The sequence below is a fragment of the Pogona vitticeps genome, chromosome 4 (genome assembly GCF_051106095.1).
Source record: "Pogona vitticeps strain Pit_001003342236 chromosome 4, PviZW2.1, whole genome shotgun sequence".
NCBI lineage: Eukaryota > Metazoa > Chordata > Lepidosauria > Squamata > Agamidae > Pogona > Pogona vitticeps.
In genome coordinates, this window is record NC_135786.1 from 221195730 (window position 1) to 221219159 (window position 23430).

The 23430-nt window shown below is 39.5% G+C and overlaps 1 protein-coding gene across 6 annotated transcripts in view; it reads right to left on the reverse strand.

Moving 5' to 3' along the window:
• The window catches only part of CSMD3 (CUB and Sushi multiple domains 3), a 700243-nt gene that overhangs the window by 74928 nt on the left and 601885 nt on the right, over positions 1-23430 (reverse strand). For all 6 annotated transcript variants that reach the window (XR_013544184.1, XM_072999268.2, XM_072999267.2 and 3 more), the window contains 6 exons: positions 22246-22434; positions 20099-20245; positions 13766-13954; positions 10123-10308; positions 7803-7997; positions 6986-7159 (listed from right to left, as the gene is read on the reverse strand). Coding sequence is in view for 5 of the 6 variants with exons in the window: in XM_072999268.2 (XP_072855369.2) it covers positions 6986-7159; positions 7803-7997; positions 10123-10308; positions 13766-13954; positions 20099-20245; positions 22246-22434 (1080 nt within the window). In the remaining variant the exon portion in view is untranslated. The remainder of the gene's footprint in view (positions 1-6985; positions 7160-7802; positions 7998-10122; positions 10309-13765; positions 13955-20098; positions 20246-22245; positions 22435-23430) is intronic.

A 23430-nucleotide genomic window follows, 5' to 3' on the forward strand; every position in this document is an offset into this window, starting at 1 on the left:
CACTTTGATTTCTTGCATTTCCGTTTCTTTGGGATGGTTTTTGTTGCTGCCTCCTGTACTATGTTACAAACCTCCATCCATATTTCTTCAGGCATTCTGTCCACCAAATTCAGTTCCTTAAATCTGTTCTTCACTTCCACTGTGTATTCATAAGGGATTTGGTTTAGATTATACTTGACTAGCCCAGTGGTTTTTCCTACTTTCTTCAGTTTAAGCTTGAATTTTGCTATAAGGACCTGATGATCAGAGCCACAATTAGCTCCAGGTCTTGTTTTTGCTGACTGTATAGAGCTTCTCCATCTTTGGCTGCAGAGAATATAATCAATCTGATTTCGATATTGCCCATCTGGTGATTTCCATGTGTAGAGTCGCTTCTTGTGTTGTTGGAAAAGAGTGTTTGTGATGACCAACTTGTTCTCTTGACAAAACTCTATTAGCCTTTGTCCTGCTTCGTTCTGAACTCCAAGGCCAAACTTCCCTGTTATTCCTTTTATCTCTTGACTCCCTACTTTAGCATTCCAGTCCCCTAGAATGAGAATAACATCTTTCTTTGGTGCCAGTTCTAGAAGGTGTTGTAAGTCTTCATAGAATTGGTCAATTTCAGCTTCTTCAGCATCGGTGGTTGGTGCATAAACTTGAATTACTGTGATATTGAAAGGTCTGCCTTGAATTTGTATTGAAATCATTCTATCATTTTTGAGATTATATCCCATTACAGCTTTTCCCACTCTTTTGTTGACTATGAGGGCTACTCAATTTCTTCTGTGGGATCTGTGGTATTCTTGCCCACAATAGTAGATATGATAATCGTCTGATTTGAATTTACCCATTCCCATCCATTTTAGTTCACTGACACCCAGGATTTCAATGTTTATTCTTGGCATCTCCTGTTTGACTACATCCAGCTTCCCAAGGTTCATAGATCTTACATTCCTGGTTCCTATGCAGTATTTTTCTTTACAGCATTGGACTTTCCTTTCACTTCCAGGCACGTCCGCAGCTGAGTGTCTTTTCGGCTTTGGCCCAACCACTTCATTAGCTCTGGAACTACTCGTACTTATCCTCCGTGCTTCCTCAGTAGCATATTGGACACCTTCCGACCTGAGGGGCTCATCTTCCAGCGTCATATCTTTTAGCCTTTTGTTTCTGTTCATGGAGTTTTCTTGGCAAAGATACTGGAGTGGCTTGCCAACTGCTGATACAGGTGGATAGCGTTTAGTCAGAACTCTCTCCACTATGACCTGTCTGCCTTGGGTATCCCTGCATGGCATAGCCCATAGCTTGTCTGAATTACTCAATCCCCTTCGTCACGACAGGGCAGCAATCCATGAAGGGGAAATATGACATATAGTTGTCTAATTTTCTCTTGAATGCCTTAAGTGTTGGAGCATTCATCATTTCCTGAGTTAACTGGTTCTATTGTCATACTGCTTTGACAGTTAAGAGGTTTTTCCTGATATTCAGCCTAAATCAGGCTTCCTGTAGCTTGAGCCCATTATGTGTCCTGCACTCCAGGGTGATCAAAAAGATATCCTACCCCTCATCTTTATGACTACCTTTCACGTATTTGAAATGTGCTATCCACCTCGCCCCCAGTCTTCTTTTCTCAAGGTAAAAAATGCCCAGTTTTTTCAGTCTTTCCTCGTAGGGCTTGGTTTCCAGTCCTCTGATCATCCTTGCTGCCCTCCTCTGAACTTGCTCCAGTTTGTTGGCATCCTTCTTAAAGTGTGGTGACTAAAACTAGATACAGTACTCTAGATGACATCTTAAATCACTGACATTTTTCCATGAATGTTAGATTGAGGCCTACAGCAAGCTTCCAGTCCAAGCCTAGACAATATCACTTTCACTTTTGTTTTGCTTTGTCTGAATAGTTACCCAGTGCTCCTACCACTTCTTTTCTTCTTGACCCCACCTTGTCAGCAAATATTTTTGGTTTTTCTTAATCTTTTCGTTCAATATTCAGAGTTTTATAGTGGTGTTTCAGCGATGGATAATCAAAAATAACAAGTGTGCACAACCGGACTACTTAAAATAGTTTAGGCACAATTGCTTAAAATATCACCTTTTATCCACCTCAGAGAACACATATGCTCTACACATAACATTTTGCTGTGAGACAGTCCAAACCTACATATAAATAACAGTCTGTCTGTCTGTCTACCTACCTACTTATAGATGGGGAGAGGCAGAAAAAGAAAGCATGAAGGTAAAACATAAGAAATATATTCTGCTCATCACTAAACAAATGTCAGAATGAATTGTGATGGAAGTATACATGTCAAGACAATAATATATGAACTGTGGAAGTGAAAGGATGCATTTCTGAAAGGGAAGAGCTATTTAGACAGTTCTCATTTATAGACATTTCCATCACCAAGGAAACCAGTTTTCCCACCCGCTTTATATCTTGGAGAATGGCTGTCCCATTATGTCATGAAAAAGGCAATGCATATGAAGAATTTAAAACAATGACAATAGTAGTAGTATTAGAAATAATTGGTAACTGTTTCAGAATGCCTCTTTTAATTTACCAACTTTTTTACTCCTTGCCTGTTTGCTACGGTCTATGATGGAAAGAATCTGAAGAAGCCTATCTGACATTGTCAAAATATGAGAACATCTGCTACAGTAATACCTGGCTATACACCACACATGTTATATCCTCTTTTGTTGCTAATGGTCTTTTGATGCTTCCATTTTAAACTCCTACTTTTTGGCCTCTAGGACAGATTTTCTTTTTATAAAAAACATGATTTTCAAAGTTTAAAATCACTTTATACGGAAATTTTAAAAAGTTACTAAACTATTGCTCTGTTTTTAAAAAATAACCATACTGGTATGTACATCTCTTTTAGGGAATAGCTTTTTCCATAGTTTTTTCAGCAATAGGAATTTTTTAGCATACATGTCTGATTATTTCCCCCTGTATTTTAAGAAAAGGAACATCATTGTTTTGCTTGGTGATTTGTCCGGCCTATTGTCAACAAATATGAATTAACATTTTGAGGTGTAAAAATGTAGGAATGGGACTTTTGTTTCAAAATGAAAGGAGCGGCTTTCACTTTCGGGTTCTTTCATGGGTTTCTGAAAGAAAGCCTCTTAAACCTGGAGGCTTCATTTAAATGAAGCAAGGGAACACAAATATTTCTCTTTCAGTAAATTTTTCCTTCAACTCAAACTGCCTGGGAAATTTTCTTTGCCTTGCCATCACCACTGCGCATCTCTTTATCCTCCTGTCAGTCATGCTTTCTCCTCCTGTTTCCTTGCCTCTGCTGCCACTGCCACCACATGAGGGGGAGATGAAACAAAATGATTGAAAGAAGTCCCCCCCCTTTCATGGTAAATGAAAGAAGCAGTGTAGGAAGTTTCAGTTGAAAGTTTCAGTTGAAAGAAACTGAGCTAAAATGGAAATGGGAAATGTAGTTTCTGCCACACACATCCCAACAAACATGACATCTTAAATCTGTACACAGCAGCCAATATTACAGCAAAATACTGACCATTCTATTCAACACATATTTTAGATCAGAAATGTATTTTTATCCATTTTGTTTATAGTATCTACATTATTGTTACCAGTAGCTTCAAAGCAGGATGGATAGGAACTTTAGCCTCTGAAATACAGTGGTGCCTCGCTTAACGAGCACACCGTTTAATGACAAATCCGCATAGCGACATGTTTTTTGTGATCGCTAATGCGATTGCATTGCGATGTTTAGAAAACAGCTGATCGGCGGTTCCAAAATGGCCACCAGGTGCAGAAAATGGCAGCATTGTTGCGCCCTGCCCTCGTTTACCGGGCAGCGAAAATGGCGGCCGGATGGGGGAATCTTCACTTACCGGTGAGTTTTTCTCCAATAGGAACGCATTAAATGGAGTTTAATGCGTTCCTATGGGTCCCCCCCCATATAGCAACGAATCTGGATACCGACGTTAATCCTGGAATGGATTAACGTCGCTATGCGGGGCACCACTGTCATCAGATTTCTCACAATTTCTGAAAAATGTCAGCAGGAAATAATATTTGCTCCTTATGATGAATGAGAAATAAAACTACAAGTTTGTATTTTATTATTATGGTATACTAGCTACACATTCTGCATAATGTACATAACAATCTTATAAAAAAGAAGACATGGCTCACTAGAAAAGACAATAATGCCAGCAAAAGTTGAAAGTAGCAGGAAAAGGAGAAGATTGAAAATGCATTTTTTCCTTATCTAATTTATTTTCCAGTTGGGTATGACTAACATTTAAAAAATCTGTATGTGCCCATACTTAAATACTTATATGTTTTCATATTAATTATGGATGAAATAAGATACAGTTATTTCAGTGCCAAGTATGCTTTAAAATGCCTCCCATGATCAAACTATTCATAATAGAAAGCAAATACAAACCTGAACCTACTGAATTAATGCTACTCCCATTATTGTTGATTACTGAAACTCCACAGATTAAATTTTCTTGCTCCAGCCTTTTTTTATACATAGTACAATTCATTTTATTCATAAACATATTATTTATTCAATGTACTGTACATCCCAACCTTCCACTAAAATGGTACTCAACAAATCTAATAAAATTCAGAGGTAGTATTATACCTAAAACATAAAAACACATCAATTGAAGGCATCAATTAAGGAGACATCCATTTAAAACTCTTTTTATATAGGAATGAACAGGATCTACTGGGCATTATTCATGATTCCTATAGTTTTAATTAAAAATGTTTCACATGCTATTCATTTTTTTATGATTCGTTCTTAATCTCCGCGTACCTATGGGGAAATGATACATGAAAAGATAGACCTGAAATGTCACCTTCCTAACGAAGCTTCTGTTCAAATGTCAAATGATTTCATTTGAGATCTGTGACAAAGAAACAATCTAAGCTTTGCTACAAGTTTGTATTCTTTTCTTCCCCCCTATTTCAGAATAATGATTCCCCAGGAAGTGGAAACATTCATTTTTGTACAAGCATTAAACGGTTGTGACCTTATCTCTAAAAAGACCGTAATCATTTATGGAAAACATTCAGCCAAATTGGGTACTGCCTGGAAAGTGATGTCTTCCAGGTGTTGTTGCTGTTTTTTTTTTTTTCCAAAATAAGTTGGCTTCTTTCCCTTTTCATTTTAAAATCCAAAGAAAACTATTTGTCAAGTCATTATAATCTTCCATATTCTTTTGTGTCAAAGAGTCGCCTTGGTAGAACAAATAGACCAAAACAAAGCCCCTTCAACTTCTTCAGAATGGATATCAACTGAGCAAATGACAGCTGAAGGGGTTTGTAGCTGTTTCCCAATTTTCCTATCTTCCAGCAGCTAATTGGCTCTGTGTGTATATATTATGCATGAATAGGCAAAGATGAAAATGACAGTACAAAAATTTTACCAGTTTAGTAAACCATTAGTGAGCCCCCAAATCCAATCTTCTTCATTCCTGCTCAGACTTTGGAACTGTCTTTCACAGGACCCAGACTCCTGTGGAACAAAGCACAGCTCAAAGCTGGAGTGCATGTAACTTCTCCTTCTCCTTCAATTCTCATCGGGGAGATGAACAGCTAAGGAGGGAGGTTAGCAACCTCTGTTTTCTAAAACTCTGATGCTTTCAACAGAGGGATGAGGTGAGGTAGAGTGTAAAGCCAGTAGAAACTGTATCTGGGGGAATCTCCTATTCCCCCTCAAAATGAACCCAATTCTCTAAATCAGTTTATTTCTAACTATTTCTATTGATTCCTCTCAAAGGACAGTGGCTGTGTGAAGACAGGCAACTTGAAGGAGGTGATGGGTGATGATAATCAATGGTCTCATTTCCCCTTAGGTCTAGGCACATTCTAATCTGTGTAGGGTGCTAGCTTCTGCCAAATATTTACAAATCAATAATCAATTAGTTCATGGAACAATGGGATGAAAGTGGAACTGAAAGAAATGACAATACCAATTTTTTTTAGTCAAATAGGCAAAGGCAAGTCTCTTTGTACTCTTACTAGATGAGGCCCTGAAAATTAAGAATACATTTTCTTTTGCCATTTCCCTACATAGCCCTGCACACTGCTGCCTTAGTAATGATAGATGAGAATGGACATACAATGGCCAAATTCAAAATGCTATCACTAACTTAACCTCAACTTTTTAGAAAATGTTCACTGCTTACGGTGTCCTAAATTGATGTCTGCTATAAAGTCAACACCATAATTCAGGACAAATTGCATTCTATCAGTCTTTTGCCATATGGCCACTTGTCCCACAAAGCTCTGAAAATGGGCAAAAAACTTTCAGGAGCTGTTATGTACTGCAATACTTGATGTATGCAACCCTATGCTGGCTTGCAATTGTGTATTTCCCAGGAATTTCACCAAGCATGTGTAAAACTGGGAACAGCACGTGTAGAAAAGTTCAGAAGTAGTTTAAACAGGCATAACAACTATGTGCCATCAATTCACTTTTGACTTATGGTGACCTTTTTCAGGGTTTCTTGGTCAAACATTTTCAGAGAGTGGTTAACCATTTATGGGAAAGCATTAAAATAATCTCAAACAGGCTCTTTTAGAAAGCTCTAGGAAACTGGAAAGCATATTCTGTCTACCCTTTGCCCATGCTCATCATTAACACAAAATTTGAAAACCAATTTTGTAGAAGAGGTCTGATACTACAGTGAGCCTCACTAACTTGATGCGTGCAATGTTTGGACACGTGGAAAACTCTACTTAGGTGTGGTCTATGAAAATCTACAGTTACAAATATTGAGTTATAATGAATGCAAGTGCTGCAATTTGCAATGTTCCCAATATCCCATAAATTGAAGATCCGTTGAGACTGAAAAGATTTGCAGATACAAGATTATGTATGAAACATTCAAATATATCCCTGTCAAATGTAACAGAAATTAACATAATGACAGAAACTGGTCACATGATAAAAGTAGTCAAACAGTGCAATTACAAATATACCATCTGTAGAAAAGACAATTAGTTCCTTACCTAAGCACCTTGTCTCAGTTCCACTCCATAGTCCAGAGGAAAGACATTCTCTTACAGCTGAGCCCACCAACATAAATCCAGAGTCACAAGTAAAAATAGCAGTCGAACCGTATGTGATCTGAGTGCCAATCTTATTCCCATTTGGAGGTATGGGAAGTTCTCCGCATGAAATAACTTTAAAATATAAAAGAAGAAAACATTCACAAAAAACATTCATTATTCATTTTTCAGTCATGGGAATCAAAATGGTAGATGACCTAAGAGAGGTATACAGTTAGATCTGCCTGCATAATTCATTTAACAGTCCAAAGTATATGACATTGCAATCATTTTCATAAGAATGGCAGAAAATGTTGAAATCAAATGCATGGAAGAATTAATAAGCAACCATAATGGTTATTTTCTCCCCATGTTAAATCTCAATCCTTCCTTACTAATATGTATGAGCTTGTCCCTGAAAATTGAACAGAGACCGCAACTGGTGAATGATAAGTGATGTATGCGGCAGTCAGCAGGAATATGGGTTGTTTTAATGACAGATTCCACAAGTATTAGATGATGCTAGACAGCCTCCTAGAGACACTACTGTGGAAGAAAACATATGTGTAAGACCCGGTCATTTATGTGAGATCCCTGGATCATGGGAAACACAGTGGATGTGCTCTTTAAAGTCACCAAATATGGGGAAATTCTTGACACTCAGGACTGCAACAGAATAGTGAGTTGACAAGGAGAATGGATGAACCAGACGGCAACATTATCAAGAACGAAGACCTAAGAAATGAACATATTTTGATAGGATGAACAAAATACTCACTTTGGCAGTATGGTCTCTCATTTCTCCAACTCCAAGTGCCATTAGCAAGACATTCAATGGATTCTGGTCCCAATCCATGATACCCAGGATCACAGCTGAAGACAACTTTTGTTTTGTACTCGTAGTGAGAGCCATTCACTATCCGCCATCTGCCATGCTCCAAGGTGAACAGATTGATGCTTGGACATGTAACAACTTGAGAGTGGGGAAGGGAGGAAAATTAGAAAGTCGTTGTTATAGCTTAATAAAGGGAAAAAGATATTCTAATCAGAATGAGTTCACATGTTGGGGATATTAAATGACTGGAGTTCAATATTTGAAGAGTTCCACAGTAATCCACAAGAGTTACTTGGAATTATGGAATTTTAACACTGAAAAATAGGTTTAGTGTAAGAATAATGTATTTCACTTCTTTTCTTTGGTTTTAGACAGTGATTATCCAAAAACATTTTACTGCTCAAAAATAATTACTTAAGATTGTGTATCGTGGTTAACGACTGCTCTGCTTATTTAGCTACAGATATAATCCTTCCAGAAGAATGTTGGGTCTGTCTGGATCGTAGGTATTTTTATCACACTTCTTGGTACCACCATCTTCCTCTTACAAAGCAGAAATCCCTGCTTTAAGCCCAGGCATAATGTTCACACAAGTGAAATGCTAGTATTTGAGAGTACCAACAATTATCCCTTGCTTCGGAGTATGATCATGTTCTTATGGTCTGCAAGAGTCCTTCTGGTTTGTGGTAAAAAAGCAACAGCAGGCACTCACACAATGGAGATGACAGTACAATAATACTCAAGTTTTACTTTTATACAGTAATGCTTAAATCCTGTTAAATTGTATCTCTCACTGAAATTAAGGCTCTGCAAACAGTGAGAATGGAAATTAACCAGTGGCTATGGTTAAAGTCGAGTGGGGGAGGGAAGAGGTCTTTGGTCCAGTTTAAATCTCATGTGTCAAAGAGAGATATTTTAGACCCTCAATGTAAGATTTGTTGAAGATTTCAAAGACCTTCAAAGTAAAAAATGTAAAACAAAACACACGCAGCTCTAGGTTTTATCTACTGGCCATGTACAATTTGTGACAAAAATTGTCTCAACAAATCTATTGGTTTCTCCCTATCGGAGTACTCATTTTCTTGCCTGCCAACCAAAATGTTGAGAAAGACAAATGGTGTACTCAGGTTGTTAGGAAATTGGCTGCATTCTAGGAAGGGAAGAATACTGACATTCTCAAGAGTTTCAGACAACACAAAGCTAAACCTCAGTACACTGGAATTCCAATAGAGTTAAAATTATTCCTAAACTCAACAAGTGCAAGATGTTTTAGGGTTACTGCTGTTGTTGTTTATTCCTAGTGTGTGGCAGTGAACTCAATTAATGTTAAAAGCATCCACCTCAATGTATATTAGTTTCTTAATTGCCATCGCAGTGATGCAGCAATTTGTAACATACAATGGGATGCACTTGAACGGTTTCCAGCTTCTGGTGTTCTTTTATGAATTCCTTTGTGCTGAATATAAGCTACATGATCCCCAAAGTTGTGCCAGTCCCTTTCACAGCTCTTAATTCCATTTTAATTTCCTAATATAGTCTGTCTTCTTTGTCACCATTATGCACTAGTTATCCAAAATGGGAAAAGTATGTTCAAATCCTTCTTGGTTATGGATTTATTGGGTGGTTTAAGGGTAACTCACAGGAGTGAAATCTTACACATGCTTATCAAGAAGAAATGTTGGTTAAGGCTCCTAGGCAGGTTGGTATAAGAATGCAGTGGAAGGCAAAATATGAAATGTGATGACATACATCTGAGGACTGTTGTAAAGAAAATTGTTATGGGGTATTAAGTATCATATGCAAAAGAAATAAGCTATATCTGCCTAAGCAGCAGTCCAATGATAAACATATTTACTTTTAGTGTTAATAATATGTACCATTAACATGCAAAGTGCAGAACAAAAGTTCCACTTTTTTTTCGTTTATAAATGGAATTTTATTCCAAACAACTGTACTTAAAATCATGCATTTGGGTGACAAACAATTACTTCTGATTTCTTGTTACCAAAGCATTATAAGGCGTTTATTGCGGGGTATCTTGCTATGGAGGGCAACATGAATGCAGTACATAAAAGATAATACAGTCTAGCTTTCAATTTTGAAAACAGAGTTAGGATCTTTACCCTTTATCAGTCACTCTGCTTTCCACAACTATTTACTAACCACGCTATTCACATCTCTCTGTAGACCCAAAGCATGAGTTTACCTGTCTGTTTCACCATCTGCCTTTTCAATTTGAAAAGCATTTCTAGATTATCCTTACCTACACAACGAGGTGTCTTGTTATGATTGCTCCATGTGCCGTCTGGCTGGCAGGTTGCAGTAATAAGTTCTTTGGATGATAGCCTATATCCATCATTGCAGAAATAGGTAACTCGAGTGCCCACCAAATAATCTGTAGTTAATATACCTCCATTCACTGGAGCTTTTGGAATTCCGCATGAGATAGCTGCAGATTGAAAAGAGATACACAGGTAGACAAATCATGAATGGAACAACAACAAAAGCATGTAGAAAGAATTATCAGCTTGATGCCATGGAGTGAGGATTCTCATTTCTTGAGATTGCTAAGTGGCTTCAGCAGAGGGGCGACCAGCCAGCTGCTTTGGTTTGATCCCAGAACTGAACCAAAACAGAGTGATCTTATCCAAACCAAAACAGCAGTAGCCCTTGAGGGGGACCCAAAGATTGTGTGTGGGGGAGGGGCAGACATTGAAAAAGGTAGGCTGGTTCATAATGGCATGCATGCCATGTGGTTGCTGGGAAAAGGAGTGAACAAATACCCATCTGATCACAACCGTACCCTAACTTAGATTCCTGCACTGACCAGGGGATTGGACTCACTGGCCCCTTCTAACTGACTCTACAACTCTTGAGTATTCATTGCCCCTCTATAGTGTACACATCAAGAACATGTCACAGAGAATATAGTGGGATCCATGTGAATCTATGTGATCAATTCTTTTCTGTCTACAGGCCATGTCATGCACTTAGTGGTAAATAAATAGTCACAGAAGCAGTCACCCTCGTTACCAGGTTTTGGAAATTTTACTTCTCTGAACTACAGCTCTCAGTACCTCCCAGGCAGTGGCCACAGTCCATGCTATCTAGAAGATTCTGTAATTTGTATTGAAAAAGAGTCCCCCTTTCCAAGCTCTGCCTACTGGTGTAGAACAGAGAAAATTGGAGCTCAAAAAACTAAACTAAGGCGAGTTACACACTGTTCTCTGATATTGCCCTTTGCTCGTTGTTTGCTTTGTCTTAATAAAGTGATTGTGCCCTTTCTTTTATCCTACAACCATGTCACATTCTATTTCACCCCTAGTTACCGCAGCAAACAAATATTTGCCAGATATTGTTTCATGCTAGATATTTTCTTATAAAGGTTCTCCATGTCAAAAGTGCTATTCTTTTGAGAGGAAATATGAACTACTCTAGCAGACTACAAGGAACAGTGTAAATCGATGACTGAGTCAGTATATCTTATGCATTCCTCCTCCACGATGTAAATCTTTTGAGTTAGCTGTAAAAATAGTGGGTTTTGTGTCTGTTGGTGTCTGTTTGCTAAAGATATTTTGTTTAAAATACACTCTCTGGTAAATGCTCCTTGACAACCCTAGCAAGTTTCTTGGCTGAGCAGGAATTTGAACCCAGGTCTTCCAAGTCTTAGTCCAATACCGTACCATATTAACTCTTCCCTATATTCTGAAAAACCAATCTGTTAAACAGTGCATATTTGAAAAGTGCACCTAGAAGAATGTGTGCATTTTAAAAAGCAGATACACTTTAGTCAATAGGAGGAGATGGTGCAGAAAAATGCAACATGGCTTGGAAAAATGAACATACTGTACACTGTACGAATAGGACAGAGAAGAAGGGCAGTCTGTTTTCAGTGGCTCCAAGATGAAGCTGTGACTGTTCCACATCAAGGAAGAATGTATTGCTGCAGGGAATAGGACAGTCTTCACATTGCATTAATAGATGCTGAAACAACTTACAGCTCAACTCCCACAAGTTCTGAAATACAGCTACGTAGCCTAGTAGAGTATCTGCTATGATACCCTGCCCATGGAATCACCCCTGCATCCATCATACTATAATACAAGGCCAATGATATGCGTTTAGGTGGGCCACCTTAGTGCAGGCCTAGTTCAAAGCACACACCCCCCCCAAAAAAATCAAGAATGAAATAAAGTTTTCAGATATACAAATAATGGGAAACATTTTTCCAGCTTTTATGATAATATGTTAGACATTGGCTGTTTGTATTCGTATCCCTGGGGAACACAAATAGAAATACTGGCACCACAGGTACCATGAGGGCCCATTCCTCCCCCCGTCCCCCGAACCAGTCAGTCCACTCATCAGTTGCCACACTGAGCTGGGGTCCTTAGTTATTGTCACTGTGCCAATTCAGGAAGGAACCAGGTAGGTGCTTCCCCACCTCCCTGTACTATCTCATCAGCTGAGCAAGGATACTCCACATCCCACACCCTTGCCGGAGTGGTCCACTGTGCAGGGATGATAGAAAAATCCTCCCTGGATTGGCACAACAATGATGATGATGGAACTGAGCACTGTGCAAGGACTAGTGACTGGACTGGCTGGTTCTGGGGGGAGGCAATAGGTCTATGTGACACCTATGGTGTTGCTATTCATATCCTCAAGGGTATGAATATAAATAGGTAAAGGTAAAGGTTCCCCTTGACAATTTGTCCACTTGTGTTTGACTCTAGGCAGCGGTGCTCATCCCCGTTTCCAAGCCCTTGTTTAATCATGGTATCTCGCCTGCCAGGTAAGTATAGCTTTTCCCAGCCTTTAAATATCAATGGAAATTAAGCCACTACTGAGATATGGCTCTCTGAGGTGAATTTTTATTTCAAAATAGACAAAGAAAATCTCTATTTTAAAACTCTGGTGTTTTAGATCAAAGGTTCATTCCCTAAAAACTACTCTCACGAGAAATCAGTATTTAAGAAATTTCATCCTCACATCTCTCCAAAGGTTAGACAGGAGAAATACACGGGCTTGTATTTAAGCAGGAAAAAACATGGATAGTATTTCTCTACTAGAAGTTAGCACTCAGATGTGTCTGAGATGCTAGTATGAACAGCAAACCCATTTTAATAATTTTTCCTAGTTCACGTGCCAAAATAGCAAGTGCATTTGATGTCAAGAAAGATTTATCATCAATCAATCAATCAATCAATCAACCAATCAACCAACCAACCAACCAACCAACCAACCAACCAACCAACCAACCAACCAACCAACCAACCAACCAACCAACCAACCAATCAATCAAACAATCAATCAATCAATCAATCAATCAACCAACCAACCAACCAACCAACCAACCAACCAACCAACCAACCAACCAACCAACCAACCAACCAACCAACCAACCAACCAACCAACCAACCAACCAACCAACCAACCAACCAACCAACCAACCAACCAACCAATTCACCAAATCATTTTGAATCAAGCTTCATGGTTAAAAGTAATTAAGAACGTGACTGCCTATTTCCTAGCTTAAAATGCACTGGATGCTCAAAGTACTACGGAGATAGGAATGCGATAAAAATGAATAAAGAAATGTATCTGAAAAAAAAATCAGTAATGTGTATGCATTGTTCTAAGAGTTATTTATTATGAGCGTGTACTACTGTCACTACTATTGATACTGCTATTGATACTTTGGAAGATATGGGGCAGTGTGGCAAAGTGGCTAGAGCAAGGATCCCTGATCATCACACTCAAGAACCAAAGATATACGATTTCTATAGCCAGTCCATTTAGGAAACAAAGTGCTGCCTTTTGCTCTACTTGTATGCTAAAACAGATGTGGATAGTTGGACTAGAGCCCCACTATGGAAATCCAGATTTATAATCACCATGCTTACCTTGACAGGCTGGAACAGGAACATCCCATGCATGATATCCATGGGGAGATTTCCTACACACAGCTGTGCTTTTTCCAATGAGCCGGAATCCTCGGTCACAGGCCCAGCGAACCACACTGTTGAGCTGTCCACCCGTCTGACTAACAATGAATCCATGAGGAGGAGACTCCGGAGTGCTGCAGTAATGGGCTTTGAAAACAAAGCAAACAACATTGCACGAGGATATAAACTGAATGGATAAAGAAAAAGACAAACAATGTAACACTAAGTAAGTGGGATTGTTCCATTCAGTGGCTTGACCTGAGCTATAGCAGTGGTGGAGAAAGCTTCAAACAAAGAAGAAATAACTTGAGTTAATCCTATCACTGATATAGCATTAGCTCACTGAACATTACTGTAAAGGGAGGCAAAGGCATTATACAGCTGGCACGGATAATGAAACGGCCTGGTTTTGACTTGCTGAAACTCATGGTGCAGTGGTTAAAATGCAGTACTACAACCCAAACTCTGCTCATAACCCAGGTTCAACCCCACGTAGCTCATATGGGGGTTCGCTCAGCCTTCCATCCATCTGAGGTTGGAAAATTGAGTTCTCAGCTTACTGGGGAAGCAATATGCAGCCTGCATAATTAAGTTGCATACTGACCAGAGGGTATTTAAGTGCTATGGGGCAACACTGCGTATAAACAGCATGCTTTGTTTTGCTTTCCCTAATAGCAAACGTTAACTAGGATCTTGTTATAGGCCAGCATTCTTATGGATGATTTTTTTTTTCTAGTCATACTAACTTTTGCCTTCAGAAAAAGCAGGTCAAACAGAGGTCCATGGGAGATGTATGCTTAAAAAGCAAGGAACTGCCCAGTTAAGTGGAATTCATAATATGGATAACACAACACAAAATATCTTCCAGTGTCCCTGTACTTTATCTTTGGCAGTAACAGTCACCATTGAAAAAGCAATTATTTATTGCTGCAGCTAGGATCTAGATTATCATTTGTTTTTTTTTTTCCAAGCTCAAACATTGTTTGTGAACCTCATTTCTTCCCATCTGATGGAATTTGCATGTGTTAATTAAAAATGTAATCCACTTACACTGTGTCAACATCTAAGCTCAATGTTCTATCTGAAGATTTTCCAAACTGTAATTGATACTTGTTTTAACATGTATCCAGCATAATTAATATTGGTAGGAAGATCAAGAAAGATGACACAGGTCACTTGCTGGATAAAAGGAAAGAAACAGCAGCTGGCATGAGGTGTAGGGTAGGAACAGATCCAAAACTCGGAAGCTACAGAAAAGAATGCTGTTTAATTTTGTTCAATTTCAGGAAAAAGTCTGTTCGGAGTCTTCTAAGAAGTGGCAGAATGCAGCTCCATAAGCACCCTGTAGCTCCCCATATTTTTCTTAGAAACCCCCTTAATAATTATAATCTTTGAACTGCAGAACTGGAAGCATAATCTGTTTTAAGCCCAAGAAGGCCCAGGCACATCCTGAGTCTAGAACAGGTTAGGAAGGTAAAAAAGCATAAAGGAGCAGGAAATATGGGAAATTACCTCTTGGGAAGGACTTTTCAAGTCAAAAGAATACAACCTGGGGACACTGGAGGCATGCTGTGACCTGCTGGGATCCTTAAAGTTGCATGTGTAACCCATGGAAATTTTGAAACATATCTAACCTGATCTACACCCAGTTCTGCTTGCAATACTCTCATTTTCTTCCTTGCTCTAGGAAGATATTTGCTTATAATCCAGATTCTAATTTCCTATTTGGAGGAATCAGGGGATATCATTTTAACCATGGCTGAAATCCTGTCAGCATGACTGTGCCTGGAGAAGAGTGAAACTGGCCCCATTCACAGGGGGCAATTTCTGGTAATTAAAAACTTCCTACTTCTGTCTCATTGTTTTTCTGACACTAATCTGTTTCTTCATATGGAGTCCATGGGATGGAATGAGGAAGTCTTTTACTAGATTGCTTTAGCAGCTGCCAGGGATTTTTGGTGATTAAAGCCTTTAATCTTCCATCCAGCTTCCATACACTGGGTGAAATCCTGTTGCTTAATGTAATAATTAGAGTAAGGCCATTGAATCAGTAGGAGTTCCGTGAGTCAATATTATAAATTCCTTTGATTCAATGGACCTATTCTAGTGGTGACTTACTACGCCAAGGAACAGGATTTCAACAACTGAAAGAAATGACACAGGAATCAAAAAAGTCAGTGAACAGAAGTTGGGTGTTTGCCAAAAATTGACCCCTGTGGGTAGTGTCATAATCCTTCCACAGGTGTAAGTTATGCAACAGGGTTTCAGCCTCTAAATTCTATTTGTGTGTATGTATGTCCTTCCAAAAAAAATTGATGTGATTATTTCAAGGAAATGCTTTCTGTTAAATTTTTATCTTCTGTTTCACGAAACAGTCCTATTTGATATTGCCCAAGCTCTTTGGGAAATAAGGGTGTGTGACTCATGAGACAAATGACTGCCTTAAAGTCTCGATGAGAAAGAAATGGGAAAGAAACTGAGTTCTTCACAAGCTTAAGTAATCTCCACTAAAATCACGCCCTGCACATTTTCACAAATCCTGGTACTTTAAGAAGGAGGCTTTAGTGGAGGACAAACATAATCCTCAATCAAAGAATGACACTCTGGCTGAAATGATCTGTACTCAGAAAAGCCATTGTGTAACACACAAATTTGGAGATAATGACATTGGAACGGTCTTCTAGCATATGAGCTACTATGAGCTTCTTTAGCTGTGGATGTCTTCAGGCTAGTGCAGTGGTTCCCAACCTCAGGTAACCCAGGTGTTCTTGGACTGCAATTCCCAGAAGCCTTCACCCTCAGCTGTGCTCACCAGGGTTTCTGGGAGGTGCAGTCCAAGAATACTTGGGTTACTCAAGATTGGGAACCACTGGGCTAGCGGAACGAAATTTCTCTTGGCTAACCATATTTCACTACTAGAAAGTAAGCTAGTGTGTGTTTAGTCGTTTAGTCGTGTCCGACTCTTCGTGACCCCATGGACCAGAGCACGCCAGGCCCTCCTGTCTTCTACTGCCTCCCGGAGTTGTGTCAGGTTCATGTTGGTTGCTTCGCAGACACTGTCCAGCCATCTCATCCTCGGTCGTCCCCTTCTCCTCTTGCCTTCACACTTTCCCAACATCAGGGTCTTTTCCAGGGAGTCTTTTCTTCTCATTAGATGGCCAAAGTACTGGAGCCTCAGCTTCAGGATCTGTCCTTCCAGTGAGCACTCAGGGTTGATTTCCTTTAGAACTGATAGGTTTGTTCTCCTTGCAGTCCAGGGGATTCTCAAGAGCCTCCTCCAGCACCACAATTCAAAGGCATCAATTCTACGGCGGTCTGCTTTCTTTATGGTCCAGCTCTCACTTCCATACATCACAACAGGAAAAACCATAGCTTTGACCATTCGGACTTTTGTTGGCAAGGTGATGTCTCTGCTTTTCAAGATGCTGTCAAGATTTGTCATCACTTTCCTCCCAAGAAGAAGGCGCCTTTTAATTTCAGGGCTGCTGTCTCCATCTGCAGTGATCATGGAGCCCAGGAAGATAAAATTTGACACTGCCTCCATATCTTCACCTTCTATTTCCCAGGAGGTGATGGGACCGGTGGCCATGATCTTAGTTTTTTTGATGTTGAGTTTCAGACCGTTTTTTGCACTCTCCTCTTTCACTCTCATTACAAGGTTCTTTAATTCCTCCTCACTTTCTGCCATCAGAGTGGTATCATCTGCATATCGGAGGTTGTTGATATTTCTTCCGGCAATCTTAATTCCGGCTTGGGTTTCTTCCAGTCCAGCCTTCCGCATGATGTATTCTGCATATAAGTTAAATAAGCTGGGGGACAATATACAGCCTTGCCGTACTCCTTTCCCAATTTTGAACCATTCAGTTGTTCCATGACCAGTTCTAACTGTTGCTTCCTGTCCCACATATAGGTTTCTCAGGAGATGGATAAGGTGGTCAGGCACTCCCATTTCTTTAAGAACTTGCCATAGTTTGCTGTGGTCCACACAGTCAAAGGCTTTTGCATAGTCAATGAAGCAGAAGTAGATATTTTTCTGGAACTCTCTGGCTTTCTCCATAATCCAGCGCAAGTTAGCAATTTGGTCTCGAGTTCCTCTGCCTCTTCGGAATCCAGCTTGTACTTCTGGGAGTTCTCGGTCCACATACTGCTGAAGCCTACCTTGCAGGATTTTGAGCATAACCTTGCTAGCGTGTGAAATGAGTGCAATTGTACGGTAGTTGGAGCATTCTTTGGCACTGCCTTTCTTGGGGATTGGGATGTAGACTGATCTTTTCCAATCCTCTGGCCACTGTTGAGTTTTCCAAACTTGCTGGCATATTGAATGTAGCACCTTAACAGCATCATCTTTCAAGATTTTAAATAGTTCAACTGGAATGCCATCACCTCCACTGGCCTTGTTGTTAGCCAGGCTTTCTAAGGCCCACTTGACTTCGCTCTCCAGGATGTCTGGCTCAAGGTCAGCAACTACATTGTCTGCGTTGTCCGGGATATCCAAATCTTTCCGATATAATTCCTCTGTGTATTCTTGCCACCTCTTCTTGACGTCTTCTGCTTCTGTTAGGTCCCTCCCATTTTTGTCTTTTATCATGTTCATCTTTGCGCAAAATGTTCCTCTAATATGTCCAATTTTCCTGAACAGATCTCTGGTCTTTCCTTTTCTGTTATCTTCCTCTATTTCTTTGCATTGTTCATTTAAGAAGGCCCTCTTGTCTCTCCTTGCTATTCTTTGGAAGTCTGCATTCAAGTTTCTGTAACTTTCCCTATCTCCCTTGCATTTTGCTTCCCTTCTCCTCTCTGCTATTTCTAAGGCCTCGTTGGACAGCCACTTTGCTTTCTTGCATTTCCTTTTCTTTGGGATGGTTTTCGTTGCTGCCTCCTGGACAATGTTACGAGCCTCTATCCAAAGTTCTTCAGGCACTCTGTCCACCAAATCTAGTTCCTTAAATCTGTTCTTTACTTCCACTGTGTATTCATAAGGGATTTGGTTTAGATTATACCTGAGTGGCCCAGTGGTTTTTCCTAATCTCTTCAGTCTAAGCTTGAATTTTGCTATGAGAAGCTGATGATCAGAACCGCAGTCAGCTCCAGGTCTTGTTTTTGCTGACTGTATAGAGCTTCTCCATCTTTGGCTGCAGAGAATATAATCAATCTGATTTCGATATTGCCCATCTGGTGATTTCCATGTGTAGAGTCGCCTCTTGTGTTGTTGGAAAAGAGTGTTTGTGATGACCAGCTTATTCTCTTGACAAAACTCTATTAGCCTTTGTCCTGCTTCGTTCTGAACTCCAAGGCCAAACTTCCCTGTTGTTCCTTGTATCTCTTGGCTCCCTACTTTAGCATTCCAGTCCCCTAGAATGAGAAGAACATCTTTCTTTGGTGTCAGTTCTAGAAGGTGTTGTAAATCTTCATAGAATTGTTCAATTTCAGTCTCCTCAGCAATGCTGGTTGGTGCATAAACTTGGATTATTGTGATGTTGAATGGTCTGCCTTGGATTCGTATTGACATCATTCTATCATTTTTGAGATTGTATCCCATTACAGCTTTTCCCACTCTTTTGTTGACTATGAGGGCTACTCCATTCCTTCTACGGGATTCTTGCCCACAGTAGTAGATATGATAATCATCTGAGCTGAATTCGCCCATTCCTGTCCATTTTAGTTCACTGATGCCCAGGATGTCGATGTTTATTCTTGCCATCTCCTGTTTGACCACCTCCAGCTTCCCAAGGTTCATAGATCTTACATTCCAGGTTCCTATGCAGTATTTTTCTTTACAGCATTGGACTTTCCTTTCACTTCCAGGCACGTCCACAGCTGAGCGTCCTTTCGGCTTTGGCCCAACCACTTCATTAGCTCTGGAGCTACTTGTACTTGTCCTCCACTCTTCCTCAGTAGCATGTTGGACGCCTTCCGACCTGAGGGGCCCATCTTCCAGCGTCATATCTTTTAGCCTTTTGTTTCTGATCATGGGGTGTTCTTGGCAAAGATACTGGAGTGGCTTGCCATTTCCTACTCCAGGTGGATTGCGTTTAGTCGGAACTCTCCACTATGTCCTGTCCGTCTTGGGTGTCCCTGCACGGCATAGCCCATAGCTTCTCTGAGTTACTCAAGCCCCTTCGCCACGACAAGGCAACAATCCATGAAGGAGAAGTAAGCTAGTACCTTACTAGAAACAAGTGTATTATTGCATACAACCCTCTCCTCCAATTTGCATGCACAATAAACAACTGTCAGTTATAGTAGATGGAAATTGATCTGAATTATTTTTTGAAAGACAGAAAGTGTACGTACCTATATATCTGATCCTGAAACCTCTTTTGTTGGTGCCGTGGTCTGCTGACCAACGAAGAAACACTTCATGGCCACTGCTAGTTATATTAAGAGATGAGGAGTAATCTCCACTTAGGGAGATTAGCAATGGACTGTGACTATTTGGTCCTTGATCATAAAGAAAGAAGAATGAGGCAGAGAAAAAGGAGAAGAAGAAAATAGAAAGACTTAAATTAGAGATATATTGGAGTTTTCCCCCTATGCAAGCAGTAAGATAGCATTATGCTCATACTCTTTCTACATCAATAGCATCTTAAATAATAAAATGCAATATAAGATGATGCTGTACATGAACAATCAGAGAGTAAACAGTGGCCTAAGACCTACTTCCAAAAGGATCAGCCTGTCTTAGAATAACATCCCTGGTGGGAGAAGACAAGAAGCCAGGCCTTTCCAGATGTGGAATGAACTTCCCCCTGCAATCTGTTTCCCCCTTCACTTGCAATTGTTAAAAAGTAATTAAAAACTCGTTATTTGGGCAGGCGTTCCAAAACGTGATACCTGTGGAATCAGCTGAGCATAGCTAGTCTACTTGATCAAGTCTGCTATTTTAAATGTTATGTTTATGTTTTGACAGTACTGCTTATTTGTATTTTTTTTTTTCTTTTCTGTTCTGTTAAATTGTGTTTTAATTGTTTCTATATGTTGTAAAAAGTCCAGCATGGCCTTCGGCCAGATGGGCAGTAGAAAAATGAAATACAGTGGTGCCTCGCATAGCGATTTTAATTGGTTAAAAAAAAAACATTGCTATGTGAAACCATCGCTATGCAAAACACCATTTCCCATAGGAAACCGGTTAATCCGTTCCAATTGGAACGGATTGCCGTCGTTAAGCGAAAAAACCCATAGGAAACATCGCTAAGCGAAACAATGTTTCCTCCATTGGAATGTATTGAAGCTGACTCAATACATTTCAATGGCTTTGCGAAGTCAATTTTTGCAATTTTAAATGTGTCATACAAGGGGCAAAAATGGTTTTAAATGGTTGGAATAGCTTCTGCACCTTCTAAAACGGGTGCAAATGTAATTTGGCTTAGATCTGACTTTTCGTTAATTAATGGTGAATTTTTCCCCCCAACTTTTGACAGCTGTCAAAATCTGACAGCTCCATTATTTCCTATGGGGGAAGAAAAAATTCACACAAAATTAATGAAGACTCAGCAACTGTTCTAAATGCTTGTATTCGTTAGAGGACCCCCTAAGTCGTGGGCAAACCTGATTTGGCTTTGATCTGAACTTTCGTTAATTTATGGCGAATTGTTTTCTCCCCCATAGGAAAGCATGGAGCTGTCAGATTTTGACAGGTCCATTGGTTCCTATGGGCCGGAAAAAAAATTAACCATAAATTAACGAAACGTCTGATCAAAGCCAAATCAGGTTTGCACATGACTTAGGGGGTCCTCTAACGAATCCAAGCATTTAGAACCATTTTTGACCCTTCTAAGACACTTTTTAAATTGAAAAAAGAAACATCGTTAAGTGAAGCAGGGGACCTAAAATCGCATTAGTTATGCGAAGCATGGTCCCAAACTTCGCTAAGCGAAAATCGCCCATAGGAAACATTGTTATGTGGTGCATATTATTTTCTAAAAAAACACATCATTATGCGAATTCATCGCTAAACGAGGCAATCGTTAAGCGAGGCACCACTGTAAGTAAATCAATCAATAAATAAATCACCTTGTGTGAGTTATAATGGCATAATGGAATGATGTCCTTTGCATTGGCAGATTGCCGCAGATAAAAAATGTCCACACTTCAGTTCATCATTATTTAAATGTCATTTCCTTGTGTGTTTTTCTGGTGGCTTTGCATGTGACCTGGAATTAAAGCTAAGATGCTTTAATCAGCAGCAATCTGCTGCTATGGGTGACATCTTTTCCATGTAGTGCTGTTGTAATTTATGGAAAAAGGAGCAGTAGGTTGACACTGTTTACTCTGTGATTGCAGGATTATGGCATCATTTTAGATTGCATTTCATTAGTTAAAAGGGTGATGCCATCTCAATTGCTCCTGTGTAAAATGCAAAAATATTTCAGGGAGTATGTACAACAAATATTACTTATTGAAAAGAATGTACACAGAACCATTGAGTATGTCATAATTACCATCGTACACCTCAAGTATATCAAATTCCTTTTCTGTCTGGAAGAATTCAAAATAAAGGCTGATGTTGTAACCCTTTTCCACAGTAATGGTCCATGCGCACATTTGGAGGTTTGGGTAGCTATCTGGATAGCCAGGACTCATAATCACTCCAGTGGAATCTAGACGTAATTCGTTTGCAGGACATAATACTGCAAAATAGAGGAATTTTGGTATAAATATTTGGATAACTGGAAAAAACACAGGGTAGCATTCTTTATTTCTGGACATTCAACTGATGTGCATCAGTAATTTCATTTCAATAAGGACAACATATGAATAAATGTCAAGAAAATGGATGATCAAAATACAATTAGGAAAACTGTCTCATTCTTCCAGTTTCTTTCCATTTAACAGGAAGCTACATGAACAGACACATTTCAAGGCTCCAGAACTGCAGAGGAGCTGGCAATGATGAATTGTAACCTATGCTGGCATGTAAATATAATTTAAAGGTTGCCCAAAGCTAGCTAGGTAGCAGATCTTAACCAGCACATGTATCATATGTGTGTTACATCTCTCTTTTTTGGCTATATCTGGACACTGCTCCTGCTATGAAGCAACAGTCAACAGGGAAAGACTGTGCTAGTTCTAGATTTAGAGCAGTGGTTTCAAACCTTGGGTCCTGAGATTAAAATTCCCAGAAGCCTTCATCACAAGCTGTGCTGGCCAGGATTTCTGGGAGTTTCAGTCCAAAAACATTTGGGAACTAAAGGTTGGGAACCACTGGTTTAGAGCCTTAGATGTCCGGAGAAGCTGAAGTGATAAACATATGTCTTTGTTTTCTTTAATTGTTGTTTTATGAGATTTACAAACTGAAGGACTTGTACATTCATCTACATGTTGAAAAAAAACTTGATGAATACAAATAAGAACACAAAACTATTCATCTACATCTGTATCGGCCAGGACAATCAGTTTTATTTCTCTTCTTACCAAAGTGTTACCATCATTTCTGTGCAAATCTGGGCATCAACAAAATCTATATGTGTTGCTGTTGTTATATGCTGTCATTTCAGAACCAAATTATAGCAACCTTAAGAGGGCTTTTGAGTGAGAGTAAATATCTCATAAGTGACATATTTAAAGAGTAGCTTTACCAGTTCCACTCCCCCAGTGAGTTTCAATCCTGAGTGGGGATTACAACC